Source organism: Eleutherodactylus coqui, chromosome 11, assembly GCF_035609145.1.
Source record: "Eleutherodactylus coqui strain aEleCoq1 chromosome 11, aEleCoq1.hap1, whole genome shotgun sequence".
Taxonomy (NCBI): Eukaryota; Metazoa; Chordata; class Amphibia; order Anura; family Eleutherodactylidae; genus Eleutherodactylus; species Eleutherodactylus coqui.
In genome coordinates, this window is record NC_089847.1 from 86,724,678 (window position 1) to 86,747,679 (window position 23,002).

Below are 23,002 nucleotides of genomic sequence, written 5' to 3' on the forward strand. Positions count from 1 at the left end.
GTCAAGTGGGGAGTACCTAAATATTAAATAGGAGCACCCGGTAATAGGGATTCAGAATGGTACATACGAAGCCATAATTAAGATCCTGAACTCCAGAAATACGACCAAATCTGGGTGCATCGACACCCATAAAAGGGGATTCTAGATACAGTGCTAACACCACCTGCACACATAATAGATCTATCTGTATCCCAACCTTAGAAGAGAGTGATATATTGACTCTTTGACCTTATCGGACATTTCTAGAAGTATACCTGGTATCATTGGGCAAAGACGAGAATTGTGCCCACCTATAAATTTTAGGAAGATACCTATATGATTTACAGAGGTGTTTTTGGACAGACTGGTATCAGTGTTTATCAAATTAAAGAATCCTGCACTATTCTTCCACCCTGGAAAATAAAAGTTACTTTCTATTCAAAGGGGTTTTACCAAGATTGACTTTTATCATCTGTCCACAGAATAGGTGATAGAAGTCTAATCAGTGCAGGCCGGAGAGTTACCTAAGGGCTCAGGGGCCTGGGTGCAAAAATTCATCTCAGCGAACGATAGATATGAGAGAGAAAGATGGATAGATGAGAGACATAGATTTGAGAGAGATAATTGTGAGAGAGAGAGATAGATAGATATGAGAGATGGATGGATAGATAGATAGATAGATAGATATCAGAAAGAGAGAGATAGATGTCAGAAAGATAGATAAATATGAGAGAGTGAGAGATAGATAGATTGATAGACATATGAGAGAGAGTGATAGATATGAAAGATAGATAGAAATAGATATGATAGACAGATGAGAGAGATAGATATAAGAGAGATATTTGTGTTAGTTAGATAGATAGATATGAGAGAAAGATAGATAGAAATAGATATGAGAGAGCAAGATGGGTAGATATGAGAGTGAAAGATAGATAGATTCATAGATAGATATGAGAGAGAGAGAGAGAGAGAAAGAGAGATGATAGATAGACAGACATGAAAAAGATAGACAAAAAGATAGATGAAAGATAGACAGACAAGCAGATAGATAGATACATACCCCGGGGCCCAGACCACTTCTCTGTGTGAGGAGAGCAGCTGTACACAGTGTCAGAGGAGGGAAGCAGCAGGGAGATTACATCATCATCCTTGCGGCACTCCATGCCTTGCCTTGCCGTGCATTTGTGTCCACCCCCCCCCCCCCCTCCAACCCCCTGTGTCGCCGCTCCTCCTCCTTCCCCTCCCTTGTCCTCCCTCCGAGTCCTTCCTCCTCTCTTCTCCTCTTTCCTCTCGCTCGTGCAGTTGGCTGGACCGCACTAATCACGCTGCCACCGACAACGCAACCTTATTTGTTTTTTTGTATATGGCGGAGGGCGGCCTCTGGGCCCCTTTAAGCGCAGGGGTAGGGTCATCATTGCGACCCCAGTGATCCCTGACGGTACACCTATGAGTGCAGGTCTCACTGCAGAGCGCCTCCTGATCCTGAAAACGGGGGTCGTGTGTCCCCCTCCTATCATCACTGCAGGCTTGTTGCATCCACCCATTGGAACGTGGAGATAGCAGTTGCACATGCATGGTGCTGCTGCATTCACTTCAATGGGGCTGACAGAAATAGCAGGGTAGAAGTGCTCAGTTATTCCTATCAGTCTTGTTGAAGATGAATGAAGCAGCACTGTTCATGTGCGACTGCTGCTTCATTCAATCTTCTCCTCACTGCAGGGGTTGCATTGAGCCCACAGTGAGGAGGAGGGGGGAACACATGACTCTCATTTTCGGGTTTGCTCGGGGTCTGAGCTTTGATAAAAGTCAATTTTGCTATAACGTCTTTAACATTTACCTTAACATTAAGTGAATATGATGATGAGGTTGGGACATCGACACAAAAATATCGATAGTTGATAGTATCGACTATCGCTGAACAAAATATCGATTATTGTAAAATATCGGTGGAAAACTATCGATATTTTGATATATCGACTTTTTTAAATGCTATATAAAAATAAAACAGGTCCGGGGTTAATAAAGCATGGCCAGGAGTGCAGAACGATGATTGGAGGTAAACACACTGAAACAAGGTCCTAGCAGCTACAAGGAAGCCAGAGGATGGCCGCTGGAGCTGACGGGATGAGAGCATGATCTCTGTGTGTTTGTGGGGCTCCTTGCCCTGCATTTTTTCAAGTTGCCGCTGAGGGACCAACGGTCTCCATGGCAACTTGTAAATAATGCAGGGCCTGGTAACGCGAACAGTACCCCCACCCAATTGTAATTGCATTAGATGTGTCTCCTATCTTTTCTATGGGCACTGCGTTCGCGTTGGATGCTGAACTCACGACATGTCGCGTCTCTTTTTCTGGACCCGACCTTCGTGCGTTCAGCGCAGCCCTCCATCTGCATGTGGAAATGCTTTCAGTTAGAAAGCATTGCCCGCAGCCATCGGTTAGATGCAAGCGTTCAGGGTCTGCGTCTAACACCATGAACAAACATGTGGAGGAGGGGCCGAAGACCCCACTTTTTCTGAGAGTTGTTTTGCCTGGAGCAAACCTGATTGGTTACAGAGTCACCTCACACTTTCCAGAAGTTTCTAGAACTTGTTTATAAGTTCATTAGTGCCTCGAGCAAAACTACATCCTGTACAACACAAAGGAAAGGGTGGAATGTAAAGAGAGAAAATACGGTCACCGGACCACAAGACACATTATTCTTTACAAAAACCGATATTATATCGCCTTAAACTATCGATGTTACCGATATATCGGACAGAACAATATCGATAAAAAGTATCGCCAAAGCATTAGCGATATATCGATATTTCGATATATCGGTTTTCGATGTCCCAGCCTTATATGATGAAAAACTGATACATTTCGGTCATCCGGAACAATTAACATTGTTCTTTTGCGTCTTTGCAGGTAATTCGAGGTTTGTTAAAGTATTGGCCAAAGACCTGTACCCAGAAAGAGGTAAGTCAATACTGAAGATATTACAAAGGCTGAATATGTAGAAAAAGAGCATTCAAAGCCTCTAATGCACAATTCATAAAGTCATAACGCTGGGTCATACTGTAACAGCTTGGGAGCCTCAGAATGTCAAGGCAGACACATTTGCCTTTACAAACACACATGGGCAGGACAAAAATGAAACTTTTTTCCGCAGGGACTACAAGTGTCCACAAAAATGCCAGCTATGACCCCTATTTGGGTCTGCCATAATGCATTATAATATCTAGTGGCAGCAAAAGGTTGTAGTTGCAGATGCTGAACGGTTTTTCCTCCTTTCTTTCTCCCTTCACTGATATGCAGCCTCTGTATAGGAGTAATTTTTTAATATAGAATACTAGAAAGTTACTTAAGAGGGTTGTCCATTTGTAAATTACTGATGGCCTGTCCTTAGGATGTGCCACCAGTAGTAGATAGGCAGGGGTCTGCCGCCAGGGAGCCCTGCCAATTATGCACTGAGCTGATTTTAGCAGGAAGTAGACAGCTCCATTCCCAGTGCAGTGACCAAGCTCGGTGTTACAGGCATAGTTTCCTTTCACTTGAATGGGAACTTGGTCTGCAATACCAAACCTATCCAGTACAGTGGAAACAGAGCTGCCTGCTTCTGCAGAAATCAGCTCTGTGAGCACACCAGCCCCATGAAGAGCTAATCATCAGAGATCCCTGGCAGCAGACCCCTGCTGATTTACTATTGATGGCTTATCCTGCATGTAGGTCATCAATAGTTTACAACTAGACAACCTCTTTTTAATTTTGCATTTAGAATGTGATGGACCATTAACAAAGTCAGTGCAAAGGTGTCTATAGGCTTTAAATGAATTGAAAAGATGAAGCAGCACCAGTACAAGAGGGCGGCTTACTGAATATTGAATATCAGAGTAAGTTGCTTGAAAGAGCAGTTTGCCAACTATGACCAGTTTGTCCAAACATGGTTTAAAAAGTATTCTGGAATGATCATTCAAGACTGTCAATGGAAAACTGCTGTCTGCCAAAAATACGATCTGCCAGGTTGGAGCTCTTCAGCGGTTGTCAGCAACGACTACACGTGTATAGCGTGATCAGCTGACTATGGCTGGTCATGTGCTCAAGCCAACACTATTCATTAGTTTCCTTCTGGTCTGTTCCTTTGATGAGTAAAGATACCGTTACATGGGACAACAGTCGGGCGCATAAGTGCCTGACAGACGCCCCATGGACTACCGCCTGACTATCGCTTCTGTGCTTTACACAGCAATAGCCGTTCTGCGAATGCAGGCGTAGCGGACGGGGATTGTTCCAATGGGTTCGTTCACATGCGCATATTTTGCGTCTGCATATTCAGCCACACAAAAAATGATAGAACATGGTCTATAGTTCTGTGTATTTGTGCACAAAAGGTCCCCATAGAAGTTAATGGTGGATATGGGGGGGAAGGAGCACAAAGGCGCACGGAATACGCAAGGAGATGCGTGAAACACTGCGTAATTCTGCTGGAAAAAGAACAGGAACTAATTAGCCATTTAAATTTGTGCGTTTATTTATTGTACGCTAATGAACATGTCCTGCAGGTAGAAAAAGTGAAGTAAAATACGCCGATGCGTGCGTAAAAAAGCTTAATTCATAGCACAAAGGTTGCGCTTAGGCATGCGTAATTTCATTCACGTACGTATGAAGCCGGCTTTACTCTGATTGTACATAGAAATGTCAGTTAATGATTAAACAGTAATTATATCCGTTCAGCAGATATCTTGTGAATATCGGACATTCCTTAGCAACCCTGGTATCCACGGAAACAGTTTTTATGAGCTTTTCACTTGTATTTCAGAGATTGCTAAAGCTAGCCATAAATGTAATAAGTTTTCACCTTATTAACCAGCATTATCTAAGGAAATCTCCTTTATTGGTTAGACCATTTATTGGCCATACAGCAACATGTAAGAGTCTCCGTGATTGTAGCATTTATACAAATCGTCCTATATAGAGATGAGCGAGCGTACTCGCTAAGGCAAACTACTCGAGCGAGTAGTGCCTTATGCGAGTACCTGCCCGCTCGTCTCTAAAGATTCGGGTGCCGGTGGGGAGCGGGAAGCGGCGAGGGAGAGCGGGGAGGAACAGTGGGGGAGATCTCTCCCCCTCGCTCCTCCCTGCTCACTCCTGCAACTCACCGCTCTCCCCCGCCGGCACCCGAATCTTTAGAGACGAGCAGGCAGGTACTCGAATAAGGCACTACTCGCTCGAGTAGTTTGCCTTAGCGAGTACGCTCGCTCATCTCTAGTCCTAAACCTTTCCATGTGTCACAATACCCCGCATCACTAGTCACTATGCATGCGATCCTAGGCCAGGGTTACACGGGACGGAATTTCAGTAGAATTCTCGCGGAATGGGCGTACCGAAAAACCATGAGATTTCCACAGGATAAGCGCAGCTTTAAAATCCCTGGGTTTGGGAGCGCTTGACATTGCGTTAAACAGCGTTTTCTACCTGTTTAATCAGTTTGCACGAGTGTTAACGAGTTAGCGGTGACGTCACTTGCTTGTTCAAACGAGAATCAGCTTGTCTAAAAGGGGCATTGACCCGGCTTTACACGGGCAATACGCAGTGAATGGAACCTATTGATTTCAATGTGTTTGTTCACATGTACGTATGTTTCCTGCACATTTTGGTTGCAGAAACAAAATTCGCAGCACGCTCTATTTTCCTGCGCATTTGCACATCCAAAGCCCCCATAGAAGTCAACGGGGATGTGCAATATGCTAGGAGATGCGTGATACGTTGTTTGATGTGCAGGAAAAGAACACACTTTGAATTTGTTAGACTAATTAGTCATTTCAATGGCTGGGAGAATTGGTTTTGCGTTCACAACTGCAAAGTTTTTGCGTGCACCAATTTAATGCGCACGCCTCGTAGACGCAAAACCAGCAAAATATACACCGATGTGCACAAAAAAAGCAACGTTCGTTTTCGCAAATATGAAGCACTCATGAGCGTGTAAATACGCTTACACTCATGTGAAGCGTCCTTAAATTTGGCTACATCTGTAGGAAAAACATCTCCAACCACACAACAATATACGCTGGTAGTGTTGTACCCCTCCCTTTGGTAGCAATGTGGAACCATGCACTACCTTGTACGCACGTTAGTAGGTTTACATGTAACCATCATGTAACATCCTTGTTATGTCGAAAACAGAATTATCCTAATGAGTGTTTGTCAGTGAAGGAACGACTGCCCAACCCGGTGGAGCTAGTCCATGGAATGTCACGTTATACCGCCAGACGTTCCATGTGAAGTTAGATTTCGCCTTGTTTATACGCACCGTCCTGTTACTCTCAGTGCGACAACCTAAATCTTGCAGATATGATACCGTTCAAGGGCTAACAAGAATGTTTAGGTTTTTTAGTTCCATCTACAAGACTAGTTTTTGTTTCTTTTAACCCCTTAAGGACCAGACACTTTTTAGGGATTTTACCCATATGGTGGTTGTAAGGTTTTTTTTAGTTTTAGAGTTAAAAAAATGAAAAGATTTTTTTTTTATTAGTATATTTATGCTAAATTAAGTACAGGAATGGGTTCCTTAATTTGTTTTTTAGATGTTTTTATATATAATTTGTATAGTCTTGGATTACAGGGCGCGTATGGCGATGATTTTGGTTGGTGTTGGTGGTGGGCTTCTTTTCTATGTATACATTTTTATTAGAAACTTATTTTTGCAACTATTTTTCTTAACATCTCTTTCCCCCATGATGTTATATAAGACCTCTGGAGTCATTCACACGGTCTTTCTTTTTTAATTCCCACTTTTCCACAGTAACTGGAAAAGCCTGAGTTACAGGGAAAACACCCCCCTGTAGTGACAGTAATTACTAACAGAGCTGATCTGGGTCTGCTAGGACCCTGTAGATCTGCTGTGGTAGGGGGACACCCAGCAGTCACATGATCACTGGGTGGAATAGAGAAAGTAACACTTCCACATTCTCTATTCACTACATAGCACTCTTTAAGCACTATACTGCCTGTACAAGAGAAGGCAGAAGCGGTAAAAACTGCTTCTGTCTTCTCCTCTGGGTCTTTGGCTGTGACTAACAACCAAGGACCTGGCCTGCTTTTGCTACATTGCAGGAACTTTAATCCAGCGCTGTATTTTTATTATCGACCATGATTAAAGCCCAGGACTAAGCTCCGTAAGTTTATGGTGCTTGGTCCTTAAGGGGTTAAAGACAGCAATAACATTTTATCTACTAACTAACACGGTATTAAACTTTTTCTTTTTACCAAATGGAAAATTCCAGAATGTACCACACACGGGTGAAACTAAAAAATCTCTTATCTTGTAATGGCTAACAAAAAATGATGTTATCATGTCTACAAGATTCTTGAGAACAATCACATTTAATGAAGTGGTATGCCAACATCCAATACAGTCTATGCTCTGTGGTGACATTGTTTGGACCTCTTAACAAATGACTATATTTCACTAGCCATTTAATCCGTGGTGTCTTCTGACAGGTAATGTTCCTGGGAGAGCTGGAAGAGATTTTGGATGTCATTGAACCATCCCAGTTTGTTAAGATCCAGGAACCACTTTTTAAACAAATCGCTCGTTGCGTTTCCAGCCCGCATTTCCAGGTAAATCTAAATCATCTTGTAAAGAGATAGATAGATAGATAGATAGATAGATAGATAGATAGATAGATAGAAGAATGAGATAGAAGAGAGGGATAGATAGAGAGATATGATAGACAGATAGATAGATAGATAGATAGAAGACAGATAGATAGATAGATAGATAGATAGATAGATAGATAGATAGATAGATAGATATTAGATAGATAGATAGAAGAATGGGATAGAAGAGAGGGATAGATAGAGAGATATGATAGACAGATAGATAGATAGATAGATAGATAGATAGATAGAGTTGAGATAGATAGATGGAGTTGAGATAGATAGATGAAGTTGAGATAGACAGATAGATAGAGATGAGATAGATAGATAGATATGAGATGGATAGCTACTAGAGATGAGCGAGCATACTCGCTAAGGCTAACTACTCGAGCGAGTAGTGCCTTATGCGAGAATCCTCCCGCTCGTCTCTAAAGATTCGGGGGCCGGCGGGGGGCGGGGAGCAGCGGGGGGGGGGGGGGAAAGAAGGGGAGATCTCTCTCCCTCTCCCCCCCCCCCCCCCCCCGCTCCCCCATGCTGACCGCGCCGGCAGCCAAATCTTTACAGACGAGCGGGAGGATACTCGGCTAAGGCACTACTCACTCGAGTAGTTAGCATACTCGCTCATCTCTATTAGCTACTGTAGATAAATAATGTATCTGTTAAATATCATATTCACTGCCTTCTCTTTGTCTGTCTTACTATTTTGCACATGGTCATGTTGTTATATCTCGTATTATTATCTCTCAGGTTGCTGAGCGGGCACTTTATTTCTGGAACAATGAGTATATCCTCAGCCTGATAGAGGAGAACTGTCACACCATCCTGCCTCTGATATTTGGCACCCTCTACCAGGTCTCCAAAGAACATTGGAACCAGTAAGTTGGATCTCAGTGTCAAGTCTCTTTTACAGGCTTAGAGCCCATTCAGATGGACATATTTCCCATTTGTGTGCTGTCCCGGACCTATTATGGCCAATTGGGCTGTATTTTACATATAGGCTTTTTTAATGTGGAAAAAGCTGCTGCGTGTGCTTCTTTGGAGCATATGCTGTTTAATGTCGGTTTCGCCAGAGAGTCTCAGGCACAACTCACATACAGACGTCTGAATGCAGTTCAGTGCGTTCATATATGGATACTGCAGGGGCTGTCCCTGTTAGTCTTTACATCACTGACTTGTCCTTCTGCAGGAACTATTTTCTAAGGTGAACACAAGGCGATATTTAATAATAATAACAGAAAAAAAAAATTTCTGTCTTTTTTTTTTTTAGTTTTAAGTAATCCCCAATATAATGGCAGATTCAGATGAACGTGATTTTCTCCCCTTATGCGGCCATGATAATTATTGGCCGCATAATGGGACAGAATGAAACCACTGATTTCAATGAATTTCAGTGGTTTCAGGAAAGATCGGGCGACACGTATCTTCCCGTGGTTTTTTTTCAAACACATGCGCTCTGTCAAACTACCCTCGTTCAGGCACAGCTACGCTCCCTGCCGGTGAGTGTAGTTGCTCCTACATGCATTAATGCAGTAACATGCATTGGTCTGTTTTCTCATGACTCGGGTGAGGGTCATGCACAGTAATGTGTAACAGCTCTGGTAATAACTGATATATTCAGAGCCAAGAAAGCTCTGGGAAAGGCTTTCCTGACGGTACGGAGTCTAAACCTAAGGACATAGTACGTTGGCGTTCCAAACATAGTAGTAGTACGATGGCACCCAGAGTCCATACAGTTCTTTACTATAGACCTTCCATGTAGTGCGGTATGTTGCCTCTATACCGCACTGTGTTATGGGGGTATTCTCCACTAGTTTATCACCATCATGCCATATCCACAGTTTCATTGCACATTTGTTTTATCTTGGAATGAGTTTTGTTCAGAAGCGGAAAAAATCCTGAAATCTTGTGTGCTTGAATATGAGCCTGGAGGCATTTGAATGCACAGTAGGGGCCTTAAATACAGCTGTACAACCCAGAACTCCAGCAACACCACCGCACTGCCATGTGGGTGAGGGCTTATGTTGTCCCAAAAAATGCATACACACTTCAACATGAAAAATATGTGCATGAAAGCTTTATTACTAGAGATGAGCAAGCATACTCGGTAAGCCGATATACTTGAGAGAGCATCGCCTTTTTCGAGTACCTGGTGGCTTGTCCCTGAAGATTCGGGGGGGGGGGGGGGGCGCGGGGGTCCGGGGCGACGCGGGGCACCGAGGGGGAGGAGAGTGAGAGAGATCCTTCTCTTTCTCTCTCCCTCCCGATCCCCTCTGCCAACCCCATGCTCACCCCCGCGGCCCCCCCGAATCTTCAGGGACAAGCCACCAGATACTCGAAAAAGGCGATGCTCTCTCAAGTATATCGGCTCACCGAGTATGCTCGCTCATCTCTATTTATTACTAGATTCATATAGACATGTAAGGACGGCTGTAAGACAGGTTTAACTTCTGCAGTCACTTTAGATGCGCCAAGTCGTTTCCATTATGATCCGGACACTTCTGATTTCAGTGAACTACTGTATGAACAACTTTGGTGCTTGAACATCAAGCGTGCCTCCACCATTTTATTTGAGTCTCTTGACGACCCCATGGTGGCTTTAGTAATCATATGACTACTGACATCTTTAGAGACAACATAATATGACATATTGCCACCATTATTCAATTCACATTTTTAAAAAGGGCATAGATAACCACTATTAAAGTGTGTATACATTTTTCGGGACATCATGTATATATAGTGTATATGTGTATGTGCACTTATGTGAAAAGTCATGGGATAGAAGTATGTAAACTGAATATGAAGTGTATATATCCCACTCTGTTGTATATTGAGGACTACACCATGCAGCATATTAAGGCTAAAGTCAATATAGTTACAGTATTTGTCATGTAGCAGGCATTGTGTTTGGTATTACATTTTAAGCATCTCTATACTTTGCCTATCTTTAGTCTTCCTCCCTTTCTTTGTGTTTTTCTAGGACAATTGTGTCTTTGATTTACAATGTCTTAAAGACTTTCATGGAGATGAATGGGAAACTCTTTGATGAACTTACAGCATCATATAAGCTGGACAGACAACAGTAAGTCCATTTCCTTGAAAACATATGGGCAGAAGAAAGCAGAAACACATAGCGGAGGGCTGCTTTGCAAAAATAGTCTTCTTTCACACAAGTGTCATTTTGACGCTGAATAGGTACGTCAAAAAAGCACATCTAAAAGAACTCATGGTTCTAAGATTCCTCTCCGTCAAAAGAAAGGACATGTCCTATCTTTTGACAGCACAGCACTGGCGGCTCTCATAGGCTCCTATGGGAGCCAGTAGGCAAAGGGAGGGGGAGCGGCATACTTGCTAATAGCAGCCGTGTGGTGTTCGCGGCTGCTATTCGTTCACCAAATTTAACACTCAGATAGCTGCGCTGTGCCGGCAGTCATCCCAGGAATTGTGCTTTCACACTGGAGCAAAGATCGCTCAGTGAATGCAGGCAAAGTGGGCCGGAGATCGCTTCCGGACACCCACCTCCATTCACAATGAACAGGCAGTCGTTCATAGATGAACGACTGCCTGCTCACACAGGCTGGTCATCGTTTCACGTTTATAGCTATACCTATGATATGCCTACCCTAGACAGATTCACTTGGATGAATGGCAGTAGTGCCTCCATTGATATAGTTTTCATGGTAAATCCAAAGAGAAATTTCATATTCACTCAATTATTAAATTTTTGCTACATTTCTTGATTTACTCTTAGAATATTTTCCCCATGTTCTTGGGACAATAATTATACTTTAAGACATGTTTGTACTGTTTGATAGAACTCAGATAATGTGTATAATAAAGATACTTCAGTCACTATATATATGTCCACCTTGTCTCACAGGGAGTTGAAGCGGGACAAAGAACGTCAGGAGCTTTGGAAAAAATTGGATGAACTTCGTCTTAAAAAATTGAATGGCCTAGAAGAAGCGCAAATGAACCAGCTTAATTTACAGCACAGCCGAGGGAGTAAAAGTTAGGAGACCCCGACACCATTTTCCACTAAGACCACTGCAGCCAATCCACTCCCCTCCTCCTCATATTTTACTCTTTGTTTCAAAATTTCCTTACTTCTTCCCTAAGAAGAAGGAAAGCAGCAGCTTATGCTGTTATCATAGAACCATTGATGGCACTTGGTCTCCTTTTCAAGGTGCATTTCCTGTTCCTGCGATGGTAAAACATTTTGAAGGCTTGTGTATAAATCACCAAACCCCTTTTTGCAACATCAAAGACTTTTGGGAAAAGCCATTGTCCATCTCTTGTTACATCTTATCAAATGTGAAGTCACATCAAGAAGGTTCTCTGCACTGGTCTCTACCATATAAAAGGCTCCTCGGAGAGAAGAATACTGAAACAATTTGTCATTTTCTTTCCGGTGGAAGCAGGGACTTCTGGGAAGTTCCCTGGACCTATCATTCTTTGTCAAAGTAAAGGGCTTCCGGGCAAGCCTGTCACCGATCAACTTCAGTCATATTCCGACCATGACCGTTGAGGCTTCTGGGAAAGCCCTCTTAATAAATAACCATTGTCACTTTCTGTTTGTAAAAACAGAGGCTTCTGGAAAGGCCTGTGTCTCCTGTCCGTCAATTTCTGTTTGTGAGAGTAGAGACTTCTGGGAAAGTCTCTCCAGCAATCATCTTTATTCCGTCAATAAGAGACAAGGCTTCTGGGAAGCCATTTCTGAACCACTATGATGACCATGACCACCTCTGCCCCCCAACCCACACACTCTGCAACTGTTGTAAAGAAGCATTCGAGAAAGAAAAAACTAACATCAATGCTCTGGACTTAACACCATGCTGGGTTCATGGATTCATGGGCGCAAAGTATGCAAGGTAACCTGTCCTGTCCCACCACCAACCAGTAGAGGGCTTGCATCCTAGGAATGTACAGTCCATAACCAGTTATCAATGCTGTTGAGTAGAAGATGAATAGTAAGAAATGAAAGGAGAAGCAAAATGGACTCTGAAAAATGCATGAAAGACAGTGAGTTGAAGTTTAATAACTAGTGCTGGAAAGTTTTGCATAACAATTGGCATCAGCTCAGACCCTTTCTTTAAATGTAAGACTTTCTGAAAGATTTCACGCCGCTAAATGAAGTGATCGTGAGAAGGTGCATTCTAATGATACTCCCGCATTGTTCACGGAACAATACAGAGGGAAACCTATTTTTTAACAAGCGCAAATCATTTATGTTTATGTAGCTTTCCCTATGCAGATAATTAACGTGTCGTCAATCAATCGTTGCCCCCCAAGTCATAGCTGAATAGCGACAAAGCTTTTATGGAACAAACACAATCGGGATGGATTAAAGAAGCAGCTTCATCTTCTGCAGCAAAGGGCTTGATGGCTGTTATCCATCTCAAATTCCATTTTCAATGTGCCTGCTTCCCATTGTCATCTGTGAGAGCAAGGCTTCTGGGTGTAACAGCAGACAACTGAACAGTGCTGTGGTCAGCTGGACTGGCTGAACTGACAGCGAGGACCTGACGCTTGCGAAGAAGCCAAAACATAATGAACATAAAATAATGGCATTTTCTGGTCAAGCTCTGGCCTCAATCAGTATCAGTAGAGATCCAACTTCAAGGCATGCCAGATACCCAGTAGCTATGTGTTAGGTATCACTGCAATAAGACGTCCACTTGGTGTCTAAAATGTCCAGAGTTGAGCTTTCATGACCGTGATCTAAAAGTTTCTTTCCACGTACATGACAAAACTGTGTCTTAATGTCCCTATAGATAACTGTATCATGGTACCTAAATGTGGTTTAGGTAAAGGGCACATAGAGGAAGATCTGATTGTACGAAATGTGTCTTTATAACCTACTCTTCTCATTAATCAGTAACCTTCAATTAGTCACGGTTACTGAAATCACTAAATTCTTGCATATTTTAGCGGAAAATATGACCACGACATGCAGAGATGTGTAATAACAAATCCTGACCTCTACTGTGAGTGCAAGTCAGACCATATGATATTCCTGGAGGAGTAACGTAAATGATCCGCCCTCCCCAAGACGGCGTCCTAGATCTCGAAGTGGCAAGTGTAAAGGAATATCCATCAGCCACGTTCAAATAGGAGTGGAAGATTGAATATTTCTGCCATTGTTTTTCAGTTGTGTGGGAAGGGAGGGGGTCTTGTTCCTCTTATTAACGGTCTAAAAATCGCCTATTCGCAAAGAATATATATAAATATAAATATATTGCGTGCAATGTTTTCATTTTTTTAATTTTTATTTTTTTAACTGATTATTTATTGTATTTATTTCGTATTTAATATGGTCAGCGTTTGATCTGTTTAGTTCACGGAGGGAAAGGGGGAGGAGTGGTGGTGACTATGATATTTAACCTGTTCACTGCTGAATTAAATGCTGGGTCTCAGAAATATGTCCTGTTTTATGTCTACACTTTGGCGATAATGTATATTCATTTACACACCTAGTCATTAGCTTTAAGATTAAACAAACAGAAGAAAGAAAGAATGTCTTTAGAGAAATCGAGTTTAATATTCGTAACCCTCCACTGTCCATGACTGATTAACGGGATGCTTAGTACCTAGTTAGTGAGGTCAGGTGCGTATTAGGGATTCTTTTTAAACAAACATAATACTGAAAGATGTATTATTTTTTGGAAATAATATGTTTTGCATGACTCTTCTTGCTGAGTAAAATAAGGGAAACAATCATGTCTGAGTGATGCTTTGTAATCTTTCACTATCTGGGAATATCGATACATTTGCAATACTCACACACAGGGGACAAACAGTGCCGCCTCCGCTGGCTAACAAAACTAACAATTCACAGTCAGGCACAAGCTGGAAAAGAAACTTTCATCTGTGTGTTCCCCAAGTTGTGGTGATTATCTGTTGCATGAAAGTAAAAATCACAAACAACTTTGTTTAAAGTAATTTCCAACTGTTATCATAACTTTTTTTAAGTCGGAAAGTCTTTGCTGATCACTACGGTATACCATTATTGTGGTTGTTTTTCTGATACAGAGCTCCAAAGCCTCTGCATGGACATTTAAGACACAATGTAAAACATAACTTTTTTTCCTACCTGCAGCGGCCACTAGAGGGAGCTTGTTATGCAGTAAACTATTAAACTCCCTTTAGTGGTGGAAGCTAATTTAGCGCTGCATCCCTTTTTAAGTTTTCCATGCACATCGGTGCCCTGGGTACTCGCTGTGCAGGGGAACTGCAACACTGTTCCATTCAAATGAATTGGTTTCCTGCAGTTCCTGGCATAACCAGATGGCTAGAAGCAATGCTGGGCAAAGAAAGCGTTGAAAGGTACGTAGTACTAAATTAGCTATGTATCCCCTTCACTCTTAGGATTGTTTGGTCCCAAACAGTGGCATAGTCCACTGTGTCTGGGCTCTGAAGTCGCCACACTGTACCATAGTATCTTCGACTTTTCTATTCCTTGTACAGCTCAGCACATTACTTTAGGGGACCAAGTGGGTATTATTAAGGCATGGGGTCACAAAGAGGGGCACTTACTGTGATGTAAAAAGGAGCAATTTTGTGGTGGGAACATTGGAGGAATTATTGCTGTGTGGGAGGCTGATCTGCTGTATCTACAGTAAGTCTGTTGTGTTATAATAATTGTCCTGCCAACTGCAATGTACCCCTACAGTACAGAGTGCTCCCTCTGTGGCTCCATGGTAATAAGTCGTCTCTGCGCCCCCATGCTAGGCAATAAGTCCCATCTGTTGACACAATAATAAGCTTCCTTTATGTCACCCCTGACTGCTATGTTAATTCTTCTTTAATGAGTTAGTCCCTGATATGGTTATTATTTATTCAGTGATTTGGTTTGTCGCACACAGTGGCACACATTCTAGTAGTATGTGTGCATGGACAATCCTGCTCCCCTGTCTCCAGCACCTCAAAGTAGGAGGAACCAGAGAGCAAGGGAGCAGAATTGTAAATGTACGTTCAGGGTTGTGTGCTGTGATCTGTGACACACCAAGAGTAAAGAAGTTCTAACAGTGTCAGGAAGGGGCTTATTAAATAGGTTGTTCAGTTATAAACTATTGATGGTCCATCCTCAGGATCAGCTGTCAATAGATCGGCAGACGTCTTCCACCCAGGGCCCTGCTGATCAGCTGTTTTCTGGGCAAGTGCATTCATGCACTAGGCTGATCTCTGTAGGAAGTAGACAGCACCGTTCTCACTGCACTGGCCAGGCTTGGTATTACAGGCATTGAAGTGAATGGGAACTTATCCTGTAATACTAAGCCTGGCCACTGTAATGAGAACGGTGCTGTCTTCTTACTGCAGAAATCAGCTCAGTGCATGAATTTATTAGCCCAGAAAACAGCAGATCAGTAGAATCCTGGCTGACAGACCCCTACTATTAATGACCTATCCTGAGGATAAGCCATCAGTAGTTCTGTAGCAACCTCTTTACCAAAGAATTATCAGGGCAGTCAGACTCTCTTGATGGCGGATCTTCCTTCAGATTTTCAAAAGTATTAGCACCCAGAGGACACAAACACAGTTGGAAGTGCTGCCACCCACCCCTGCTAGGGGGCTCGCTAGGGGTGGTAAAGTGGCCCTGCGTGTATGTGCTGAGGATGTGCCACAAATCTGTAAATTGCTATTCATTGTGGATAATCTGCAGCTTTTCTTTTTAGAATTTGCAAGAAGTATGAACATGCTCATCCGTTCCCCAAAAAAATATAAAACCCTACAAATATTTTTCTGCAGCATGGACGCAGAATGTTGGAGGCTTTGATGAGAATTAAGGCAGGGAATGCAGTTCTAAATCCTCATCAAATCCTGAGTATGAGAGTGTACCCTCAGGGCACATTGTTGCTATAGATGAAGTGCTCCTATCTTCTGGGCAGGGCGAATAAATAGCTGTCCAAAGGGGCTACAGTAGCAGGAACCACAGAGAATTACTGCTGAGAAGGAATGCTGCTTTAATGAGGATGTATTTTAATTATGTCAAATAGGTAAGTACATTTAGAACGGTTTTTGGTAAACTGATGCTAGATACTGCTGCAACAGCTAGTAATGATGAAGTCAGAAATTGGTGTTTTTGACCTATTACATATATCATGAGCAGCCAGTGACCCTACCATGTTTTTGGCCCTGTTTTGCGTCCTTAATACAGAAGTACGTCCCGGCCTGAGCGCTTAGCCTCATAGCAATGTACAATAGTTGGAGTGGGGGTCAGGCCTGGACTCACTGCCATATTACAGTTACAAAACGGCAGCCAAAATACAGAAGTGTGTGTCATAGGCCAAGCACTGTGTGAATCTTAAACAGGGTGATGCTCCTAGAAGTCAATGAAAGGTTCAAGACAACCTGGTTTTTGTACCCTGACGTCAGTAATCTTGTGGAAGGATTTCAGCCTGCACAGCAGCGACACCTGGTGGTAGAAGCAATACAATGCAGGCAACTTTGAAATAGCCATCAGTCAACTGCAAGTAGGAGTTCTCATAGAATTAAATAAAATAATACTGACGCCGATAAATAAATGTATCATTTTATTGCAAAACGTCTCAACCACAATAATCATAAATAAATAAAACACATCAAATAACAGAATTTTCATTCCAATACAATCACAAATGGTAGTTATTTTTTATAAATAAAATGACAAATAATATAAATAACTAACACAAAGTTAAGGATAATTGTCAAGCTGACTGTATTAGAGAATGACGGCTATTATTTGATTACCTCATTTCTTTAGTGCCAGCTTGTACAAGGGTACTGATAAGTGCATGGAGGGCTGCAGGCCCACAATGCTGCAGTCTGTAGAAAAGTGGCCATTAGTAGTTGTATATCATCTTGTAGTTTCCAGTAGCAGTAATGCAAGCGCTGTTATTAACTTTATGGATTGCTGGTGGATTGAAGCTCATCACTACTAGCGGAGAGTGCATGGAATGAATTAGTAACGGGATAAGCGGCACGTGGCACATTGGCATGACTCTGCTGAACCGATCTCTATCTCTTCCCATCGAGATGCACCGCAAAATAGATGAACCTTCACCTGTAAATAAATGGTAGTTTTTATTTATTTTTTGGGGGGCGTGGAGCAGAATAACTACAACTCATGGCTTCCTTTATAAGCACTTTGTTACATTTTCCCAGCTTGTAAAAATGCCATGATATTCAAGAATATTCATATATATATATATATTCAGTACATATATATGACATTTGTTTTTTTCACATAATGAGTGCTATGGGGAAAAAAGCTAGTTTAAAAAGCCACATCTAGAGCATGTCGCACCTTGAAAAAATAAATGCCAATGACCCCCTCCCCCCAAAAAACATCCCAAAAGTAAGAACAAAAACCCACATTGTTTGTAGCCTGTTTCATTTTTCCTTTTTGCCTAATATCTGGCTGCAGAGATGGGAAAAAAGTAAAACAGTTTTTTTAAAAAGCCATATAAAACAGCATTTTTTCATCAAAACACCATCTGTGAATCTACTTTAGGTATGTCCACACAGGGCAGATTTACTACAAATTTTAGCATGGACAGTCTGCAGCATTTACGGTGACAGCTAAGTGGATCATATTTTGAAAATCTCGTCTACACACTATGGAAAAATTCCAGTGCAGAAATTGACCTGCAGAGCAAATGGTGGATTCCAGTTCTTCAAGTTTGAACCAAAATCCACATCAAATGCTGCAGATTTTGTGCTGTGAATCTACTGCGGAATGTCAACTTAAGAAATTCCGCAGCACACTCTATTCCATCTGGACAGACCCTATTGGCTCCTTTTTCATTAGTATTTTAGCAAAAAAATACGTTGCACCCCAGAAAACCCTTGCTCTGCAAAGATCCTCGGGATATGCCTATACAGAGGCACCTGTAAGCTTTTGGCAGTGTTGGACGCTGCTAAAATGCCTCCCCCTCCCTTGCTTTGTCTAGCTCCCATAGGAGTCTATGGGAGTCGCCACTGTATATAGGGGAAAAAAGATAGTTCCAGAACTTCCTTATGCTTTCTATACACGGCCCGATATTACACTCGTCAACGTGCGATATACTCGCGGATGCAAGGCGTTTTTCTTTAAAAATGCCTCGCATCACTTTGGGTAAATTAGCGATCCCCTTGTTTTCAATGGCAAACCTCGTATCGCACTCGTGTACACCTCACACACCGTGCAATGTGTTTTCCGGCTCCATTGAAAACAATGGGCGATGCTTTCCAAGAGAATAGCAAAAACAGGACATGCCGCATTTTTTATTTGTGCGAGATTTGTGCGTCTCACATGATTTTCTTGGCCGGGTGAAAGCAGCCTCACTGTTTTGCTGCTGATTTTTTTTTCAGCAAGAGTGTCCAGATATGAGCCGTAGGTCTGGCAATATGACATAGGGCGAGAAATGCACCTTTGGTACATTTTTTGGATCTATAGTGCTTTTCAAAAATAAAAGTATGCTCTAGATTTGGTGACTTGTCATAGGAAAAAAAAAGAAAGAAAGGAAGAAAGGAATTTTCCGCCACGTTAAAGCACCCTTAGGACTCAGTCACACGGGCGCATCTGGGCGCCGATGCGCCCGTGTTACTGCAGGATAAGACGGCCGCACTGCAGGTGCAGATGACTCTCCGCACCGCCGGAAGAAAGAACACATGACTGGCTCCATTGCCAAAAGATCACGGATGCGAGCGTTTTTCCGCACGTATGTACACTATGCACAGCGTATCGTCCACACAAAGGAAAGATCTCTCTCCCCCTCCAGCCGTCATTCCGGCTTTCTTATCTATTTGAAGTTCCGAGGTGTTTCCGCCACTGACATGCCATTGTTAATTGCGTATGGGTGACAGAACACTTGCATCTACTGACTTCAATGGGGGCCGTCCGCGTGGATTCTGTGCTAAAATAGAGCTTGCTGCGATTTTTCTTCCACTCATAGAATCTGCAATTCCTAATCGCGAGTGTAAACAAAAAGGGAAAATGTGTGTCTTTCAATGACTGCAAATTACTGCGGATCGTCCGCATTGGGTGACGATCGCGGGATCCGCAATCTAAATCCGCCCGTGTGAGCCCGGCCTAAGTACAACTTCTGCTAGTGTTAGAAATGACAGCTGACATCAGTGTTACCTCTTTACTCGTCCAGTTATCTGCTCTTACCTTCTGCAGTTTGCTTATGGTGCAGCACTGTGATATGGATGTTATATTGTGCTTGTACCCACTGGCCGCCAGCACTGAATACTTGGATGGAAATGCACTGGATTCACAGTATCCCACACATGCATTGATGACTTGGGTCCCTCTGCAAGTCCCTCTGCGGTCACTTCTTATGGTGACATTAAATGCTGTGGTATAACAGAAAAAAAAATTGTAACCTTTATTTCTTTTTTCAATCCCATTGTGCTGGAAATGATGCAAAATCACTAAATGCCGGAGTCTATGAAAGGCAATGCCATAAAATGGGCCAACAATATCATCATTACAGTACATTCAACTAATGTAAAAAAGGGTATTCCCATCTCAGACTTTCATGGCATCGTAACATAGTGTGTATGGTTAAGAAAGACATATGTCCATTTAGTTCAGCTTATTATCCTGCAATGTTGATCCAGAAGAAGGTAAAAAAAAAAACACAGGATATACTATAAAATTTTCCCTCAGCATATGCTATAAAAGCTTGATAGGTTCAGTTCCCACCTCTTGTAATTGCAATGCTGGGAGGAAGCACTAGGCAAATGCCCTGTGCTATGCTGTAACTCTCTCAAGCTATGTTGTTTCTGCAACTCAGGAGTCTGCGCAACTCTCATTGCCTTCTATGGGAGTTCCAAACACAGCATAGCTCAGTTGTTACCGTCAGCCTGACCACCTTGTAATTAGTGGAGTTCCCATCTCGGTCATTTGAACATCCCCTTAACCGTTATTATTCTAGTATTTTTTACATGATTTGGGTGAATGGAAGGTGGCCGCACATGTGCATGGCTATCTCCATTCACTTCTATGAGAGTCATGGCTCAGCTTTTTGTGCGATCCCATTGAAGAAAATGGAAATAGATGTGTTGCCATTTCCCTATTCGCTTTCTGCCTGGGTGTAGCGACCAGCAGCTGCCTCATCAAGTGAGACAGGGGTTAGGGACCCAATTCTGGTAATAGGTATAAGACCAGCATCTATCAGAATTGGATGTGCTATGAATGTCTAAGGCTACATTCACACGAACGTATATCGGCTCGGTTTTCACGCCGAGCCGATATACGTCATCCTCATCTGCAGGGGGGGAGGATGGAAGAGCCAGGAGCAGGCGAGGAGGCAGAGAGGGGGCGGGAGCTCAGTTCCTGCTCCTGGCTCTTCCATCCCCCCCCCCCCTTCCTGCAGATGAGGACGACGTATATCGGCTCGGCGTGAAAACCGAGCCGATATACGTTCGTGTGAATGCACCCTTAGATGGGAAGACCTTTCTAATTAACATTATATTATGTAAAAAAAACTACATTACATTAGTCTTCCTAATTAAAGTTAAAAAAGCTACAAATGTAGCAGTAATGTCTCATCTATTTGGGGTTTTAGTGTAGCAGCTTTTTAACATTTAGTTACTTTGAAAACGAACTCTAGGCAGTTTGGTTATTCTACTGTATCCTACTTACGATGGAGGTGACATCCTGGAGTGGTGGCATTAAAGCTCTGTGTCTCGAAGCTCAAGACAGCCAACACAAGGAAGACTGAGGCTGAAGTAAGGGACATGATGACAATATCTGTGGAGTTAATCAATAGAGCATTGAATGTCAAAGTGCTAAAATATCCTTTTGTTTAATAAAAAGTTATCCTTTTTTTTTCAATTTTTCGGGATTTTCAATAACCCTGCTTGCTGTCCTTCAATAGGAATCTTCGTTGTTTATTTCCAAAGCATAAAAATTTGTTCTAGCCATGTGATGGAGACACCGGTACATGGCTCATAGCAGTACATCAGTCAGAGGTGTGCATCTGTGTATCCATCTCATGTCCATGTTACCTACATATAACGAAAGTTCATACCACATGACAGCAAGCAGAAATTTAAAAAACAAAGTAATTGATAAAGAAATAATATTGGAAAAATGTTACTTTTTTGTACATTTATCTGAAGAAACCAAATACTCTAATGATTCTAAGTAGCAATAACCAGAGTGACTGGACAATAAACTTATCCTAGTGCTGCCACGTCTGCTTATGTACTGATGGGCCGTAACATAGCAAAAATAGCTTATTATTTGCAGAAAAAAATGGAGAATTTCTTACCTAAATAGAGATGGTCATCAAGTGTTAAAGAAAATCCCTCAATCCGAAGAGTATATATACACCTGTGTGCATTGTACTAAGACACACCCATCCGCACCTCCATCCTTCTCCTGTCATACCTGTCCTTCCCAGGGGCTCTCTGAACAATCACTAAAAGGTATTTCAGGCATCGGCATTGTGGTGGAAAATCTATCCTGTTGTTTAATGTGTAATACATGACTACAAGGAGATAAGTGATGTGTGGAAGACGTCAGTATTGTTCATGTGCAATAAACCAGAGACTGACAATCATGCAAATGGTCTAATAGGACTAACAGTTTATTACACTCATTCTGAAGATCTACAAAATATGTTAAAGGGGTATCCCCTTCTCGCAAAATACTGTATATGTACGTCATCAGTGGAAGATATTTTCTAGATTACAACATACATATACACTGAATGGCCTCTTCATTAAGGACACCTATCTAGTAGCACGTTGGACCTCTCTTGGCTTTCAAGACTGAAGCAATTCATGATGACATAGATTCCTGTAGGTGTTGGAACCGTTCTGCAGAAATGTTGGCCCATGCTGAAGGGATAGCATCTTGCAATTGCAGCAAATTGGATGGAGGAACTGCAGGGGCGGACTGGCAATTAAACCCACTTGGAAGAGCACTGGATGTAGCAATCATGTGACAGTGCAAAGCGGAAGTCAGCACAAAATTAGTGCGGTGCAAACTGCAGAGGCCAGAAGACGGGAGGGAAGACACAGGTGAGTATATGAGGTTCTTTTTCAATGCATATAAAGCATTGCCAGAAAGGGAACAAGAGGGGGAGATATTATTACCAAAAAGGGCCCAGAAGGGGCATTATTATTAACAGGGGGCCTTAAGGGGCATTACTATTAAAAGGGGACCAGAAAGGGCATTATTACTAAAAGGGGGAATGGAGGGGCATTATCATTAAACAGGGGTTAAGAGGGACATTATTACTAAACAAGGTTTGGCATTATTACTGAAAGGGTACCAAGATAAGGCATTATTACTAGGAAGTAGCCAGGATGGGGCATTATTACCAAAAGGACATTATTATTACTAGACGCAGGACAGGATGGGCATTATTGTTTAAAGGAGGCCATGAGAGGCATTATTACTGTCT

The 23,002-nt window shown here is 42.3% G+C and overlaps 2 protein-coding genes across 3 annotated transcripts in view; one reads left to right on the forward strand and one right to left on the reverse strand.

Moving 5' to 3' along the window:
- Positions 1–14,338, forward strand: part of PPP2R5B (protein phosphatase 2 regulatory subunit B'beta) — a 72,864-nt gene extending 58,526 nt beyond the window's left edge. For both annotated transcript variants that reach the window (XM_066582938.1, XM_066582937.1), the window contains exons 10-14: positions 2,889–2,939; positions 7,461–7,580; positions 8,367–8,494; positions 10,600–10,701; positions 11,500–14,338. In XM_066582938.1, coding sequence (XP_066439035.1) covers positions 2,889–2,939; positions 7,461–7,580; positions 8,367–8,494; positions 10,600–10,701; positions 11,500–11,635 — 537 coding nt within the window. In that variant the 3' untranslated portion in view covers positions 11,636–14,338. The remainder of the gene's footprint in view (positions 1–2,888; positions 2,940–7,460; positions 7,581–8,366; positions 8,495–10,599; positions 10,702–11,499) is intronic.
- Positions 14,339–17,559: 3,221 nt separating this feature from the next.
- GPHA2 (glycoprotein hormone subunit alpha 2) lies at positions 17,560–21,328 on the reverse strand. Its single transcript, XM_066582363.1, has 3 exons — positions 21,232–21,328; positions 19,753–19,937; positions 17,560–17,661 (listed from the first exon to the last, which is right to left on the reverse strand). Exons 1-3 carry the CDS (start codon positions 21,326–21,328, stop codon positions 17,560–17,562), a joined length of 384 nt encoding a protein of 127 aa, XP_066438460.1.
- Between the last annotated feature and the right edge of the window lie 1,674 nt (positions 21,329–23,002).

Excerpts from the sequence above, each read along its gene's own strand:
- GPHA2 (XM_066582363.1), bottom strand. The coding sequence starts at position 21,328 with ATGTCCCTTACTTCAGCCTCAGTCTTCCTTGTGTTGGCTGTCTTGAGC. Across the intron at positions 19,938-21,231 it reads TCCAGGATGTCACCTCCATC|CATTTAATGTCACCATAAGA; the intron begins GTAAGTAGGATA and ends GTTATACCACAG. Across the intron at positions 17,662-19,752 it reads CCATAAGCAAACTGCAGAAG|GTGAAGGTTCATCTATTTTG; the intron begins GTAAGAGCAGAT and ends ATTTATTTACAG.